This window comes from Pogona vitticeps, chromosome 12 (genome assembly GCF_051106095.1).
Source record: "Pogona vitticeps strain Pit_001003342236 chromosome 12, PviZW2.1, whole genome shotgun sequence".
In the NCBI taxonomy this organism is placed as follows: domain Eukaryota; kingdom Metazoa; phylum Chordata; class Lepidosauria; order Squamata; family Agamidae; genus Pogona; species Pogona vitticeps.
In genome coordinates, this window is record NC_135794.1 from 2,438,700 (window position 1) to 2,456,656 (window position 17,957).

Below are 17,957 nucleotides of genomic sequence, written 5' to 3' on the forward strand. Positions count from 1 at the left end.
GTGAGTCGTTCTGTACATACAGTGTCCCACTCCAAGGCTTGCCTGCTCCCACACAGACCAGATGCAACCTTGAGATCTGCCCTGCAAGTGGCCTCAGGGTTCGGCCACTTTCAGACATTCAGGACCAACAACCAGGGAGCAGGTGCTTTACGCAGAAATGAAATGTGTCCCCCAGACAGGTTGGCTTACGGTCACTTGCTCTTCTGTCATTGAAGAGGCAGATCGAGACCTCGCAGTTCTTCAGTTCTTGCAATAACTGATTGGTGGTCATTGCTTTTATTTGCCTTCCTCTATGTGTATGTTGTCTTTAGACTGTGTGTTTCCATTGCTGGTTGGGTCAGGGTCTTTAATGATTTTATTATCATTCTACGTGGAAGGGGTTGAAGGCTCCCTTGTGTCCATTGTAACAGTGACATAGAATGTATCTGTGGGCAGAATCCTGTTGGCCCCTGCGGAACATGTTCCCTCCACAAGAGGAGCGTTCCCCAATGGCTCCAGCCATCCGAGGCTTGCAGTCACACAAACTGGAGATTGTCCCATTGAACGCAAGAGGATTTGCATGCGCTGCAGGCGGTGGTGGTGTTGGGGGAAGTATTGAACAGCTCCTTTGCACAACTGATGCTAGTGATTGAACCTGGGACCCTGTGCGTGCAAAGAAAGGCCTGATCCCTGAGCTGTGGGCTTCTCCAGCCACGAAACCTTCACAACAGGTCAAGATTTTCATCACCTTCTGCTGAAAGAAAAGGGGGCCTTCAAACAGCTGTTTTTATGTCCACTTGGAAAAGCACACAAAAAGTGGCCTTTCTGTTCAAAAAGATTAATCTCTGATAATAGCACAGTAAAAGATGTAACAGCTGGTCTGGATTAATATTCTGAAATATCTGCTTTCATGTGATTAATAGCTGTATGGATAAAGAACACACACCAAAAAAGAAAAAAAAGGCACCAGCAGAAGCCAGCAGGGTATCTAAGCTCTCTGTTCAGTTTGCTGTCTCGTCTGTTGACAGCCTTCTGCCTATCCCCCCCCCCACTCCAGTTGTGGACATGTGGGGATCTTAAAATGCCATTTTAGTTCATTTTTTCTTCATAGACTATTAAGCATTTTAGGTCAAATGTCTAGGAAAATACAGAACCAAGTGTAAGCCTCATCATGTGGATTCTCCATGTTTCTCTGGCTCTCAGATCCTGAGGATCAACTTAAGGCCCCAGCTGGATGTGACTAGGGCTGAAATGAGGGAGGTGGGCTCTCTTTTCATCGGGGAGAGACTGCGCGCAAGGAACAAGTGCTCTCACCCTCCTGGACAGCTGGGGGTTCGCCTCCCCAGTTTGTCTGTCCCTTTTTTCAGCTGAACTCACAGCTTGGAAAGTTACTGTCTGAAAGCAAACTTGTTCACATTACTTGCTGCAATCTTTAGAAGAGTAACTCATTGCACTACTCATTATGATGCATGCTACTTTCCATTACTTTTGCTGTTTGAAATAGAATTAGAATTGAGAAGAAAAAGCCAGGACGGTCCTGTCATGCCTCAAAAATAGTTGGCAAATTCTTGTACAAGTAACTGGAAAACATGGCTTTCCACTTTTGAAAGGTGATATTGTTATCCCCTCATTTCGAACTGCCTGCCACTCATTAATGTACATTTCTTATGATTAGAACCTGCTCCTTCCAAAGACTGGTTCAACTGTAGTAGCAGAATTTACCTTAGCTGAGGAGAAGATGATTGCATGAAAGGAGAGCCCAGTATAGTATCTCATTCCTGTACAGCCCTCCCTGATGTTAGGCCAGAGTCCCTGCCTTCAGATCCTAGGATGGCTGTCATTTCTCAGTTGCCTTTCATCTCAGGTGGCTTTGATTTTTGATGCCCTGACTGGGTTTGGACACAACCAGGTCAGTTACCTGACATTTGGGACAATAATTACTGAGATAATTGGGGCCGTGCTCCACGCCTCCCATCCCATGGGACAGCTAAGGGATCAAAAAAATGTAACATTTCCAGGTTGTAAACAGAAAGTAGATTCTTGTGTTCCACAGAGAACAAAGTCGAGAAGAATTCTGGGGCCTTAAGATAATTTCACTACATATTAGCTTCCTGGAAGGGATAATTAAACAAACTGTCCATATCATGGACTTGTTTTCTTAAAAACAGCGTCAAACAATAGATTGACTGATTGATTTAAAAAGTAGGTTTCTGAATATGAAAGCAAGGAGATTGCCCAGGAATTTATCAGGGAAAGTTTTATGTGAAGACAATTCAGTTGATTGGAAGGTTCGGAGTGCCTTGAGAATGATCCAGTGCCAAGGGATTTCTCTCTCTCTCCAGGAGGAATCTCCTAAGAGTCTCTCATCCAGCCTGCTGAAAAGAAACAGATGCACCTAAATCAAAGTGGCTGTTGGGGACTGTCGCTTTCCCCTAGCAGAGTGAGACAACTCACAGCCCGGGATGTTGTTGATGTCATCAAGAGGGAGATGGCTGCCTGGCTGCCTGCCTGCCTAGGCAAGAGGTCTGGGCACCAGGGCCTGCTCCGTGGGGTACCAGGACTTGTTAGAACAGGGCGCTGCACGGTGACTGGCTGAAGATCTCAGAAAAGCGACTGTTTTAAGCTAGAATTCCCCAATGTCCCCTAGGGTAGCATTGCTGAGGGTACAGCCGTGGTCCCTCTGGCTCAAGGATTCATTTCTAGGAAAGGAATCCCCCCCCCCCCCCCCAAATCTAGCTTTTCCAAGCTCCAACTAGCAACATCTTGACCTCGGCATATGGACCCAGTTCACTTCAAGGACTCATTTGCCAACCTAACTCTTTTGCAGCTTTCGTTACTTCTTCGGGGGGGGGGGATTGTCACTCATATGCTTGAGCAACATCCTGTTGGCATAAACAAATGGCCCTCGTGCTCAGTGGCTTCCTATAGGAAGACTCGGTCACTTTGGTTATTTTCCACCATGAAGGCACCAGAGTGAACGAGAGTTATACAACCACGTCCAGCCTGGCCTCTGCAGGAGAGCTTCCCAGTCCGCCCGGCCCTTGGTGGGCCCTTGGCTTGCTTTCTGAGGTGGAGCCGTGCCTTTCTGCCCAGGCCCTCCCAACATCGTGGCATCCAGCCTGCTGGCTGAGTCCCTTGGTAATTCCCCTCTCCGGATGAGCCACAGCTTAGGGTGGCCCAGCTGGTGTGTTCTGCAGGCCAGGAGGTTTGGGGCACATTTTCATTCCCTTCCGATGCCAACCTCTACATCAACGTGTCCTCATCGCCACCCCCACCTACTGCATGGCGATACGGGGACGACTGCACCAAGGTATTAAACAACACAACAGGCATGCAGACAATTAAATACCACAAGCAGGTATCCCAGTTGTTTCAGTCAGGTACGGTGGGATGGTACTGTAGGACGTCAAGTGGATTTACTGCCGAGGGAGACGTTTTAAGCGTGAACTAGACCGCTCCAAATTCCCCTGTCTGGTCATGTCCTTAAGCCTCTTCCCTTAAAAAAAATATGACATGACTTTTAGAAGGCAGAGTGTTTTTTTAAAAAATAGTTTTTACCCCCTAGAAACATAACCATCTCACTCAAGGATTCTGATGCGTTTTCTGGTTCCTTTGGCCCTGAGGCACAGTAGTAGATGATGGTCTCCCAGCTGTTCTTTTATCCATGGAGAAACTAAGGGGTAGTGACTGGTCTTTTGAACCCAGTGATGGCAGCAGGAGGCCACAGTGGCTTTCACACATGAACACACTTTTCATGCTGCACCTCACCAGAGACAGAAGCTTTTTCTTTTCTTTTTTCTTTAGGACCTCAGCTACCCAAATTTCCTAGACAGCATAATCAGGCTGGCCGGGGGTTTCAGGGAGTTGTAAATTAAGAATTGTAGCTAAAGTCTGGGACAGTTCTAGTTGCAACCTAGATCTGGGGTTCCCTACCTTGGATCCCCGGATGTTCTTGGACTGCCACTCCCAGAAATCCCAGCTAGCACAGCTCATGGCGAAGGCTTCTGGAAGCTGTAGTCCAAGAACACTTGGCTTCGTCAAGTTTGGGAATCACTGGCTTAGAATCTTATTTTCCCAAGCTCTCTTCAATAACCCTCACCTTAGTGTCTGTACGTCCTTGGACTACGGCTTCTCAGGGGCTTGAGTGGTCCTCACCGACCAGATAGGCGGGGTATAAATTAAATAAATTAAATAATAATAATAATATGTCAATACTTCCAGATAATATTTTGCAGCTCTAGTTTCAAATCTACTTCTCTGAGATGCACTGGACAAGTCCTGTCTTCTCTCTACATTCATAACTTAAGCGGTCCCTGTTTCAAGCAAAAACCATGGTAAAACACCATCGTGTCACTGCAGGAAATGGGCTTGATCATCACCAGTAGGCAAGCATGGGAAAGCAACAGAAGGGAGGGCGAGGAATGAGTGTCCTTGGCCGCCTGTCTAAAATCGAAGCACATGGCAGCGGAACTAAAAGTAGCCCACGAGCAGGAGGGAAGGGCTTTGGGAGAAGAAACAAGTGGTTCATCCTTTGCCGCTGGCCACACTCCTGGACTCAAACACTCCCCACCCACCCACCCACCCACCCCCCCCACACACACACTTAGTGCTTGATTTAGAGCATCATTCCCAGCACCTGACCATGCCAGCTGGGGGATTCTGGGAGTTGTGGTTCAGAAAAGTCATTTTTTTCAACCTCTGACCCCACTTTTTACTGCATAGAGCCAACCTGCCTAAGTGTCATCCTTGGGACAATGGTCCCAATCCAGCGTTTCAGTCTCTTGTGGGACCCCAGGGTTCCCAGCTGCTCACCACTGGATCAAGCCCTTAGCCAGAGCCTCCCTAACCGTGATCAGTTACCATGTAGCTTTCCAGGCCTTTTTTTTCCTCTGTGCAGAAATTCTCAATCACATACCAGCAGTTGGCTTCGCAGCTGAATCGTGTTGTTTACCCGTGCGGTGTGCGGGACCAGAAACTTGTTTAGTGCTAGTTGAATCATGATACCGATGTGTGTGTGTGTGTGTGTGTGTGTGTGTGTGTGTGTGTGTGTGTGTGTGTGTGTGTGTGTGTGTGTGTGTGTGTGTGTGTGTGTGTGTGTGTGTGTGTGTGTTTCCCATATGCTTTCATTGATTGGTTTACTTATAGCTCCGCAGTTTAGTTATCTAGCTGTGAAGGGTGAGGTTGGGAGTTCAATTCCCCGCGGTGCTTCCTTGACAGGGGCTGGACTACTCGATGATCCAGGGGGTCCCTTCCAGCTCTGCAGTTCTAAGACAATGATGACGATTAATGGAGATGTATGAACCCCAAATATATCATGAAGGCAACTTACAATAAAATATTAAACACTAATCAAATATTGGCAACTTGGAGTTATACGTTGGGTTAAATCCTCTGTCCATATTCCTCTGTGGTTTTTTTATCTCATCCAAGCACATCCATGGCCTGGCGAAAGCTCAGAAGCAAGCAGGCTGCCAAGCGACGCCTTCTGTAGCCACAGCAGCTCCTGGGAAGATTAACAAGGGGTTGCCATTACCACATTTCTAATGGCCAGCTCTTATACCTAAACTAGACAAACCACGGACTCTATGTTATTTCCTCCATTTAATATGAGCTAGAATAGACAGTTTGGTTTGCAAATACATGCAAAAATATTGCAAAGCATGACCACATGCCGTGCTTTGCTGTGATTGCCTGGTGGCCCTAAATGTAAATGCACATTTCCTTCAACACGCCCACTTTACTCAGCGATGCCATGTGGGCATCGCCGCGCACCGTGACACTTTTATCAAGCACACACAAGAATTTCCCTTGCTGGACCGCTACCCAGTTCACCAGGACTCTTCCCCTCACAAGCAAACCGGCCTCTCAAGCGCTGTTCCAGGAACTCCTTGCCACTGAGGACAGAAGGGGGCAAGCTGTGTGAGAGTGAGACAGTATCACAGGGGGGATAGGTAGCAATGGAGGGTGAGCCAGACAAAAAGAATATCAGAAACAAGGCAAAGATGATGAGAAGGGCTGTGAATCCTGCTTTCCCTCATCAGAATAAACAAGAGTGGGACGCCCTGTGTAATTTGCCTGGGCAGTGAAGCATGTTGAATTATAGCGCCCTTTAATCTGCCCCTTTTAGCCAGCCTGCCTTCCGTCATTGTTATCTCAGGCCAACATTCCAGTTTTCTGAAAGCTTTGATCACGTCCCCCCTTTTTTTCCCAGGGGGCTGTAGTCAGGATGTGACACAGGAATCAGACAGTCTGTTACGTTAGCATTCTCTCTCCGCTACTGCCAGGGGTCTGCGGAGCAGTGGGCCTTGTGTTCTTCTAAGGGAAGTGCACAATACAGGGCGTTTGTGTGTGTGTGACTTGGTGCATAAGTCAAATAAAGAGAAGATCACATATATTTTACTGCACCCATTGCCTGGTGGCGCTTTGAAACATAGGTTGGCCTCTTGCTGCCATCCCCCCCCCCCTTTGTCTGCTCCTTTTCTATGGCTGCTGGCCAGGAACCCCTCATTAGTGTACCCTGCCAATGATACTGGGGGCACGGCAAAATCAAACAGGGCTGAGAATACCCAGTTGAGCCAGACTTTCCCATCTCAAAGGCAAATCAGCCTCCCTCGGAGGGCCTCCGTCAGCTTGCTGACTTGCCAGTGAAAGAGTCTGCCGTCTGCTCTTGAGTTTTCAACGGCCGCTCGATCCAGATCACTCACCAGGGGTTGAATGGAACGGATGGAACTGTGCCGTGCAAATACCCTCATGGTCTCTTTGGCGGCTTCCTTTAGTTCTGCAAAAATGACATTACAGGCAAAGCTCCCTTCACGTTTGCCCCAAGAACCGATTCGCTGGTGTCTTGACTACAGAATGGGGTCTGTTTGCTTCCAGAACCTGGGGAGGGGGTGTTACTTTTTGGACTACGACTCCCAGAATCCCCCAGACAGCTTGGGCAATGACGACGATGGCTAGAGAACTCTGGGAGCTACAGTCCAAATGAGTACCATTTACCTCCATTCTTATCATAGTTACTTCAATTCTGGTATTGCAAGGTCACCTATGACCAACACAGAGGAGGCATTCACAGGGTCCTTACTTGTTTCGTTTTGTTTTTCCCCTCTCCTTCCCCTGAGAAGAAAAGCTGGCTTGGAAAAGTGACTAGCTGTGATCTCCAGCACTGGGTTGGTGCAAACCCCCCGGTTTTCTTGTGTTTCTCTTGGTTTTCCTAAGTTCAGTCCATAGCCGATTGCATGATTTCCAAATAACCTAGTTCTCAGGAGCTAGATATATTGGGGGCTCTAGCCATTTTAAGAGGTAGGTCGTTGTTTCATTGCACATTATAATCCTGGCATTTTCTTTCGTTACTTTAAGATTTTCAGATATTCTGGCGGGGGGGGCGGGGACGGGACGACTTTTCCATTGCTTTTAATCTGGGAGGAGCATGATAGTAGCCAAAGAGTGGATGTGCGTTTGATGTATGTCCAGAATCCCTTTGCCAGTACGGCTGATTTGACATAAGATTTATCCAGTTCTTTAACCTGTAGAGTTTGTGTAAAACGTCATGTTTTTTAGTCTTATTATCATGTTAAGGAGACTAAAACTCTAAAAAAGAATATTCTAAGCACTCTGTTTGTATAATGTCCCAGAATCTCACCAGCCAGCACAAACAATAGACAACCTGTCCATGAGTTTAAGCTGGGTCTCACTAATATGTGTGCAAATTAGAAGTATGTGAATATTTGTGCTGTTGGACTACAGTTGTCAGAGATCCCCAGACAGCTGGGACTGTAGCCTATAAACACCAATAAAAGGTGCTGATCCTAACCGTAACCCTTCTCTTGGAGTCCAGATACAGCCTACAGACGAGAAACGTTTCTGTTGTTGCGCTTGTTGGTCTTTGTTCCATTGGGCTGATCTATTCGGTTTTTCCTATTGGGAAAGAGTGGGAGTAGTTTCTCGATCACTCTTTTATTTTTCCATTTGATTTCATGGCCATGTATTACATTGGGACCCTCGGATCCACGGGATCCTAATCCAGGGTTTCAGTTCTCCAGGATTTACCACAAGGCTTCATGCAACATACAAGAGGCAGGTCTTGTGGCTTCTTCCCCACCTCTTCATGCCTAGGGTTTGCTACTATCTGTGGTTTTAAGCATTCACAGTAGATTGTGGAACGGCTGTCCCATAGGTTCAGGGATCCTGCTGTATTTTGTATTTACAGTTGTGAGTGACCACCTTGAACTATAGGAAGGCAGCACCAAAAATATTTTAAATAAATAAATACTGTCAGGGATTCGATGGGGCACTGAGGCAAATTCATGCTTTCATGTAATATAAGATGCATTTAATACTACCAATAGTTTTTTTTTGTATATGTACAGAATTAGCACTGGATGTATTTAGGTTTTTGTGTGCTTAAGGAAAGGAAACTCTATAGCTTGCATCCTGCAAATATAGATACCTTTTTGCCTGTTGTTGGCTGTTTTTTCTCTCTCTGAATATGGCAAGTGTGAAACCTTGTGAAAAACCGGAGAAGAGACCCATCCATCTTGTTCTCTTGCCAGTCTGCCACTGGAAGGAAAGAAAGATAACAACCACTTGTCATTGGTTGCCCCCAAGCAGAGATCTGAAGGCAGCTTACTAAATTTCTCATCCGCAATTTCTTGTCCTTGGCAAAATTGGCTGCTTCCCGAACTTACATCTGCACAGAAACAGTGTCCTTTCTCTGTTAGTGTAAAGCAAAGCACACACTCAGGAAGCCTGAAGGGAGTGGCTGGTTGGTTTCTTTCTTTAAAGAAAAGAAAAGAAAAGGCAAACAACTATTCCCTTGAGTTTAATATTTCAATCCCCTGCAAGAAGGCCCTGGCCTGTCATCATTTTGTGCAATTTGCACAGAAGCCCCTCTTGCAGATCGCAAAGGGTATCGTTGAAGCGAGCAAGAAATTTTTCCCTGCTTTGCATGAAAAGATAAAAACATTGCCGTTTCTCAACAGTTAGATTTCAGAATTTTTTTTTCCGGAGTAGGAAGAGGAGGCCAAATATGAACACCCAGTGGCATCGTCACCTGCATGTTGTGCTCCGTGTCCAGATTCTACGAATGGGCCCTTGTCCGTTCTGCTTCTTTCTACGAAACTTGCTTTCCCCTCGAGCATTCAGGTGACCTGATTGCCTGGGGGAAGGAGGCTCGGACAACCCTCGCTGATTGCTGAGCCACGCAGAGGTCCAGGCCAAGTGACCCCCCCAGCCTAAGTAAACTCTGAGCCCCCGGGAGCCCTTCCCACAGTCTGAGTGCATGCATCCATGAATGCTGTTTTCTGTACCACTGCAGTTTCCCTGGGAGGCTGGCTTTTTCATTCCCCATCAGCATTCCTTTGAACTATTCAGACCAGTCCTTTGCCCTGACACTGCATGCGGGATGTGTGATGGAGAGATAGGGAAGGCGTGGCCCGCTGGGAAGAGCTGCCCAAAATTCGTTTGAAAGAACCGGAGAGGGTGAAGGGCACAGGTCAACTGGCAAAGCTCCTTTCTGCTGAGTCAGATGACCTGCCAGCTTGAGACCAGAAGTTGGAAAAGTTAGTCTAAGTCAGCTGTTCCCAACCTTGGGCAATCCAGGTGTTCTTGGACTGCAACACCCTGGAACCCTGGCCAGCATGGCTGGTGGTGAAGGCTTCTGGGAATTGCAGTCCAAGAACTCCTGGGTTACCCAAGGTTGGGAACCACTCGTCTAAATGCTTTGTAGTCTAAGGAGTGCTGAAGGACTACAGTTCCCAGAATAAGCACAACACAGAGATTTTTGGGAGTTCGTATGGCTGTGTACACATGGAGGGGCAAAGCTTTCCTGTGTTTGGTACCAATTCAGTTAAATGATATTAAGGCCTCTTGCCAGCCAGCCGGGACAATTCTCATCTCAGTGGATCAGGGGTCTGAATTGGTGCAATGCAGGCTATGGTGTGCTTGCAGCTGAAGACCATTATGTATGTTTTTCTCAACCAGGTGTAGATTGCTACCCCCCAAAATGTTCTGGAATTCAAATCCCAGCCTCTCTGAGCATCCACCCTGCTGGCTGATGGAGCAGGGGAGTTGAAGTCCAAAATATCTGAAGGACCAAAGATGGAGAAACATTGGATTGTGTCATTTCATAAATGTTGTCTGCATCCATAGCTCTTTGAAGATGGACAAGTACCCACAAATTATGCAGCTTGCTCTTAGAGCCTCAAAAGTAAGAGGGGCCAAGTTTGCACCAAACCCAGTTCAACCGAACAGGGGGTAACACTCATGTATGGGGAGGGGGCGAGAGATGTGTGCACAATAGTCCTCAGATATATAGTCCAAAGGATTGCTTCTAACATAATGTCCAGCCTAAGTTCAATTTGCTCTTAAAAAGGATTAGCTATAATTAATGTTGTATGACCTCTTTTTCCCCTCTTCTCCAAGAATGTTGAGCTGTACGTCTAATGAGGACCCTGAAAAGAGCTATTATGTCCAATTGTCTCAATTATGCAAATAGCCCTGAAATTTCGGCCATCCAGAGAGGGCGTGCTTCAGATTAGAACTTGTGAACATCCAATCCATTGAACCAGCGTTCTTACAAGTTGCTCTAAGCCACTTGTTTGGAGAGAGAGAGGGGAGGAGGGGGGAGGGGAAAAAAAAGATTTAACAAACTGGAGCTTTGGGCTCTATCAAAGTCAAAGCCTTGTGCCTTGTTCCACCATGAGATGGGAATTCTCTCCAGGCCAGGGAGAGGATGGGGTCATGGGACTTCGAAGAGATTACCTTTAAAGAGAGTCATGGGATTGGCTTGAACAAAGAAGCAACTCACATGCTCATCATATGAGATTCTCTTCTTAAAGTGGTGGAACTCTCAACTTCGTGGGGAATTCTCCGGGGCTTCAGAGAGCCGGGACGCCCGAACCTCAAGAGGAGAGTTAAAAAGAGAAAAGCTGCAGCAACGAAACAGAGGGTGGGAGGAAAGATCCCAAGATTTAACTCCGAGTACCCTCTGCTAGGTCGTGGTCTACCATCATTCCGTAATTTGTAAGAATGGGTAAGAATGTTGCTTCAAATCTACATGTTATTTCATGGTTATCGTCCTCATGTATTTGCTTTCCATTTAATGAGGAGTTCTCTTTAGATCATAATATATCAATGTGGATGTTTTAGGGTGTACAGCAATGAGCCTTAATAATTTGCCACTGAGTTTGTTGGCATCTCTTGAATTTGGTAGCTTGGGATAAAAGGTGGAGAAGAGGATACGGGAAAGCATCAAGAAAGCATGAATACTTGGTTTCATTGACATTTATGGAGATGCTAAAAGGAGCATTGGTTTTGCACCATCTCTGGTGTTTGGTTTTTTAATAGACTGTTGTTCTCTGTTGTTTTTAAATGTGTTTTTAGTATTGGTTTTGTTAATCATTTTTAATATAATACTTGTTTAATTTTTTTAATATTTGTATATTCACTGCTTTTAAATATTGTCTTCTAATTGTATGGTACCTTAGGTCCTCTTAAGGGAAACACAGGGTAAAAATATTTTAATTCATTCATTCTAAGTTGCTGCTTTTAAAAAAAACTTCACACCCACACATGCTTCGCATAAAATTAAAAAAGGAATCCATACATCCTTCAATCCATGCCTGCCTGCCTGCCTGCCTGCCTGCCTGCCTGCCTGCCTGCCTGCCTGCCTGCCTGCCTGCCTGCCTGCCTGCCTGCCTGCCTGTCTGTCTGTCTGTCTGTCTGTCTGTCTGTCTGTCTGTCTATCTATCTATCTATCTATCTATCTATCTATCTATCTATCTATCTATCTATCTATCTATCTATCTATCTATCTATCTATCTATCTATCTAATCAAAGGTTCAGCAAATTCTGGGAGTCTGGCGGGCATTTTCACCATCTGCTACAGTTTTGGATGACATACAAGAGTACCTGCTAGCAGAGGGAACCAAATCCACATGGCTTTTGATCTTGGCCATTTCAGTACTAAAATCTCCACACACTCTTCTCGTATATCTTAAGTCTGATGACGTGTCCACAAAAGGTCACATTAAAATATAGCGGTAAATCTTCAAGGTTTTTGTCTATATTTTTACATTTTCTTTTGTGTTTTTTGCCTGATAGAATGCCCTTATCTTCCACGCAACTCTGTTGCTTTTCATTCTTCAAGAGAATGGGCCACGTCTTTGGATAATGTCTGTCTGAGGTTAATAAATCATATGTGCATGAAGCTATTTCTTTCATTTAAGCTGAGATGCCTCGCCTGCCTTTTGAATCGTGCCCCATAGCAGCCACCGGCCAGCTGTCTCTCGCCTTGCTTCACTGCCGGGCGAGCCATCCATCCAGCGCAACCAGCAAGTTGCGTCCCTCTGACAGGAGCCTACCTAGCAGGCTGTGGAGACGGGCTGCTCTTACGCACTGACCCACTGGTCTGAAGTCCTGAGGAAATGCTGAGTTGTGTTTAAGGGTGATCTTGTCGCCTTTCCGCCTCTTACCAAAAAGCTTCGCTGCCTCCCAGCCAGAATGCTGCCATTAATCTGTCACAATCTGTTCAGAATTCCATCAGGCAGAATTGCCTTCTGAAACACCTCTTGGTTTTCCTAAACGCCAGGCGGGTGTTCTTCTTGGAGAGACCAAGAAGCCTTCTTAGGGAAGGTCCCATGAGTGTACCACAACTGGAGGGGAAAAATTACAGTAAAACCAAACAAATGGAAGAGATGTCTTTTGTCTTTGGCTTCGCTATTTTCAAAGGATTATAATCAAGCTTTTCGTAAGAAGATTAAACACACAAGGGCAGTGAAACTTGAAAGGCTAGCCATGCTTGCTCTCGTGAGGTTTTCGTTCCAGCTGTTTGTTGTGTTGGCTTTTGTCTCCTTCCCCTTCTTCTTAGCATGAGGAGTACCACGGTACTCTGGTCCCCCCCAAAACAAAACAAAACAAAACACCCCAAAATTAAATAAAAACCAAGCTGTTTTCAACTCTGGTCTGGCCCGGCTCATCTCTCACTTACTATTCTGACTCTGTTTTTGACTTTCTGGAACACCTTATGGAAGGAGGATTGCTGAAACTGTCAATCTTCAGCATCTTCTTTAACTTTAGTTGTGGATATCTAACCTGAGTGAGCAGAAAATGTATCCTGCCTCATGTACGGGTATCTGAATGACGCCTATGAGCACAGAAAGGGCATGCAGTCTCTGACTTGTGGTTTTACAAGCTGCTTATGAACTGCTGATACTAGATTGCGGGACCATTGTACTTTCCCACCGTATCTGTAGATAAAATAACACTTGGCTTTTCTAACAGTGTTGGGCAAGCTAACGAAACTGAGATCTCGTACTGCAGGTAGGGAAGCACAGAATGGGGATTTCAAGCAGTAATCTTTGATATAGGAATGTGTGTTTAAGCAGTCTTAACTTTTAAGTAGTTTAGCACTGGGCAAAAATGCTGAGCTTTTTAAAAAATTATTTTTTTAAAAAAAAATACATTTTGTATTGGCTTGTTTTAATCCACTGTGAAATCTTGAGTGTGGAGCAGTTTGTACATCCAAGAAATAAGTAAAACCTTTCTTACTGTGCAGCTTCAGAGATTTTTCAGCCAGGGTTATACATCCAGGATTTTTCTGGAGAAGCAATAGTTCTGTCCTACAAACTGGAAATTCTGTTTTCCAATATATAAAAATCTGTGCCATTTCCCCAATTTACAGAGGGGAAATGGCCATGCTTTCTAAAGCCCACTTGACTTCACTCTCCAGGATGTCTGGCTCAAGTTGATCTAATTCTGCTTTTTAGCCTTCTGAGTAAGATCAGTTATAATTTCTTTAATTGCGCTCTACTATTATGACTGTACGTTTTCACCCACAACTTTTTGTCAGTCTTGGGAGCTGCTTAATTCCCAGGCTGGGGAAAAAGATCAGATACATATCAGATGAATCAAGGAAGTGTATCAGCTTCCCATTCACCAGCGCTGCTTCACTAGATCATAAATACGTGTCTGAGTCCCTGCTATTTTGGAATGTAAAAAGCCAGGTCTGTTGTGAAATCAAATATTCTTAAGCATTTGGAAACTGTTGCAATTAGGCCACAAATAGAAAAAAAGGGCAGCTTTGCCTTTCAAACCAACACTGTGTTTACTAACTAAAGGACACCTGATTATCCCCCAGCATTATTTTAGAACCCTGTACATTGCAAATTGGATTGTGTTCATCAGGACTGTGCTCATTTGCATGTTGATGGTATAAATGGAGATGCTGTGAAGAGTGCATTTCCGGCACAATAATGTTTTATTGCCTTCTAAGCATACATTTGCCATCGTGTCTGTTTCTGCCCTTAATTCGCGAACTTTCTTGATTATGGCAGCTTGCTCATAGAACGGGCTCCCTAGGGAAGCTTGCCGGACACCTACTTTGCTCTGTTTTCCCGTTCTAAACCAACCAAATAATGTGTTTTCCTCAACTTTTGAATCCCCTTTGTTTTATTTCTGCTGCGTTGTAGTTCATTTGCCTTTTGGTTACTGTTTTTAAAAACCCTCTTATGTTTCTGTTGTTATTTGATGTGTGTTTATAAGCCATACTGAGAATTTGTTTCTTTATTGAAAGACAGAATACAAAACAAACTAGTAATAAATAGAACAACAGAAAGCCTTCTTTTGCTTCAGCAACCAGTCTCAGATAGGGTTCTGCAGGGCAGAAACAGATGCACCAAACAGGTGTTAGGATTGCACTGGGGTATGTTTTGATTCCAGCTATAGGTTTCACAAATGGGAAGAAGTGGTGGAGAAGATTGCATGCTTTGCATTCATGAGTTCTCACATTCAGTCTCCAGCATTTCGTGGGGGGGGGGGGGGGAGAGATGCAAAGAAGAAAACTGCCCACTTTTTGGACACTAACCAGAGCTATAACAAGCCATTTTGGCACGTGGGACAAAGAGGATTGTCTCCCACACATTGCTAAGCAGATCAGAAAGCTGACTTGGTCTAAGGCACCCCTCAGTGTGGAAGCTGGCTTCTCCCATGCATCAGGAACATACACAAAGGAGATGAGTGAGAAGAGTTTGAGCTTAGGACCCCTTGGTCTCTGCTGAATATGGTTTGTGGCAAAGCTGCTTCCACTGATGTACATCGAATATGCCCCTTGAAGGTGTCAAAGTCCAGCCTTCTTTCTTTCTTTCTTTCTTTCTTTCTTTCTTTCTTTCTTTCTTTCTTTCTTTCTTTCTTTCTTTCTTTCTTTCTTTCTTTCTTTCTTTCTTTCTTTCTTTCTTTCTTTCTTTCTTTCTTTCTTTCTTTCTTTCTTCTCTCTCTCTCTCTCTCTCTCTCTCTCTCTCTCTCTCTCTCTCTCTCTCTCTTTCTTTCTTTCTTTCTTTCTCCAGGCAAATATCCCTCTCTGCCATTCAGCCAATATAAAATTGTCTCTCTTCCTTCACTCCCCAGGGTCAAAAGGCTTGGATAGAGAAGACGTTTTCCAAGAGAGAGTGCATCTGCATCATCGCTCACCACAAAGATCCTAGCAGGTGATCTCTCTTCAGCTGCAGTGCCGTCTCCCTCTCCCACAACTCCCCTGCATCAGGAAAAGCAATAGCAACACCATCTTTGCTGCTCCCTCCAGTCCCTGGCCTCAGAGCTGCACTGGCAACCCATAGTCCAAGCAGAATGTGTGTGTGTGTGTGTGTGTGTGTGTGTGTGTGTGTGTGTGTGTGTGTGTGTGTGTGTGTGTGTGTGTGTGCGCGCGCACGCGCGCGCTTTGTTCACTGGTCATGGTTGGCCACCAGCATGGTGTCGGGGCAGCCACGTACCCCTGTCACTCAGCCACAGCTAATGGGACATTGGCTAGGGTCCTCCTGTCAGCTCTGTTCAACAGAGCCATTGATGAGCCATCAGGCGAGTGGTAGCCCATCAAGACAAGGAGGGTTGCACATTCCCCACCCTGGTGTATATGGCCAACAGGAGGGGCCTCCAGGGGCTCATGAGCTCCTCAGGGGTCATGATCCAGTAAAGAAGAGGGACTCTTCTCCAATGTCTTAATAACCAAGACCAGGTGCTCAGACTGAGGCAGAAGGTCTGAGCTCAGCCCTCGGAGTCCTCTGATGGGACGTTCGGGCAGGATTACACCTAGAGGATGGCCTCAAAGCACCCTCAGTCAGCCACACTTGTGGGAGAAATGCAGCACTGAGTGGTGGCAGTGGGGAAGGTCCTGGAGCCTGACAGCTACGCCCACTGGTTCTAGATGCTCCCCGTCCCCTTCCAGTGGGGAAGGAAAGGACGGGCGCCCTAACAGGGCAGGCAAGACCTTGGATGCGATGGGGATTCCCTCTGTGTACAGCTGTCTGTGGACGTTGACTGTGGGTGATGCTCTGGGTTTGGGGCTCCAAACAGGATGGTTAGGTTTGGTCTTTGTTTAAGGTACAGACTGTTTTCTTTGTTGACATATAGGAAGTTTTCAGTTGCCTGAAAAAGTGTGTCAAATAATTAGGCAGCTCACGGTGACTGACCTGCCTCTTGCCTCTCCCCCCCCCCCCCGCCCCAGGTGCTGCTGCGGCCAGCTTATCACTCAACACCTCCCCATCCCTCCAAGTGTAACTGCGAGCAAGAATGAAGATGAAACTGCCAAGCAAGTGGATGTTCAGCCTGAGAAATGGACCGCCAGTAAACACACCCAGGCACTCCCGACTGATTCCTATGGAAATCTCGAGTTCCAAGGCGGAGGGCACACCAATAAGGCCATGGTAAGCAGCAGGGTTTGCCACTTTAGAGGCTGTGCAGCCTTGGCAAGGGAACGATGAGCTTCCACAGTTCTAGGCTATGCCAGGATCTCAGCAAACAAACAAACAAACAAACAAAAAAACAGAAGAGGGTCTGGGGAAGTGCTTTGACATCAGGTAAAAGGAGGAAGCTGAGCAATCTGGGGGGGGGATCCCAAAATATTTGCAGTGGTGATATTTCCCTTCAATGGTGGTGAAAACGTAGTTGTTGTTACCTTCGTACCATGATAAACAACGTAACTCAGGAAGAAATAACCATGTGCCTTTGGCACCTTAAAGGCTAATGGGTTTTCTTTGGTGGGTCAAAGCTCACTTCATTAGAGGTGGAAGTGGTCTGTGTGTTCTGGAACGAGACAGAGGAGAAATGTGTTCGCTGCTGTCAGTTATGATGGATTTATTGAAGCTGCAGGTTTTGAGGCTCTGCTCCTCTGGCTTCCAGGGACTGAGGAGCAGCAGTCTTCGTGAACTGCCCCCCCCCCCCAGAGGCATCAGGATGGCCTGGAGGGGAAGCTCATGTTGGAATCTGGAATGGATGGGCTTTCACGGCGATCCCGTTCCACTCTGCTTCTGTCTGTCTTGCAGTACATCCGAGTGTCCTACGACACGAAGCCGGACGCCCTGCTCCACCTGATGGTGAAAGAGTGGCAGCTGGAGCTGCCGAAGCTCTTGATCTCCGTCCATGGGGGGCTGCAGAACTTTGAGCTGCAACCCAAACTGAAGCAAGTCTTTGGAAAAGGGCTCATCAAGGCGGCCATGACGACAGGAGCTTGGATCTTCACTGGAGGGGTCAGTACCGGTAAGTCGTAAAAAACAGCCTCTCTGTTCCAGCCGAGGTGGTGGGGTGTGAGGAACAAGGAGTATATCAAAGGAACACAGATAAGTAGATGTAGTCTAGTTCTTTTTTCTTTTCCCTTGGCTTAGGAGAAACCCCACTGAAGGCCTACCTTGATAGCAGCCTTATACATTTCTCTTCAATAGCTTGTGTCAGCTAGTGGTAGGGCAGAAGCCTAAAAGGGGTGGATAGGGAGCCTGTTATTAACACCCTCTGTGGGTCCTGAATTGAGTGGTCAACATTTAACAGATGCTGCTGCAGTTGTACACTGTTATACCGTCTTCACTATAACTAAGTTTTAAGCAAAAGCAACATCCCAAGCCCACCATATTCTGTGACCAGAGAGGTGCTGCTTATAAATGAACTCCTTCCATGCAGATTCATGCACAAGAACACCAGCTTTGGAAACGGGACTCAG

General features: G+C 46.1%; 1 protein-coding gene across 8 annotated transcripts in view; it reads left to right on the forward strand.

The window, feature by feature from the left end:
- TRPM1 (transient receptor potential cation channel subfamily M member 1) overlaps window positions 1-17,957 on the forward strand; it is a 68,987-nt gene that overhangs the window by 12,790 nt on the left and 38,240 nt on the right. For all 8 annotated transcript variants that reach the window (XM_078380912.1, XM_072981858.2, XM_072981860.2 and 5 more), the window contains exons 2-4: window positions 15,380-15,459; window positions 16,473-16,671; window positions 17,290-17,503. In XM_078380912.1, the coding sequence (XP_078237038.1) occupies window positions 15,380-15,459; window positions 16,473-16,671; window positions 17,290-17,503 (493 nt within the window). The remainder of the gene's footprint in view (window positions 1-15,379; window positions 15,460-16,472; window positions 16,672-17,289; window positions 17,504-17,957) is intronic.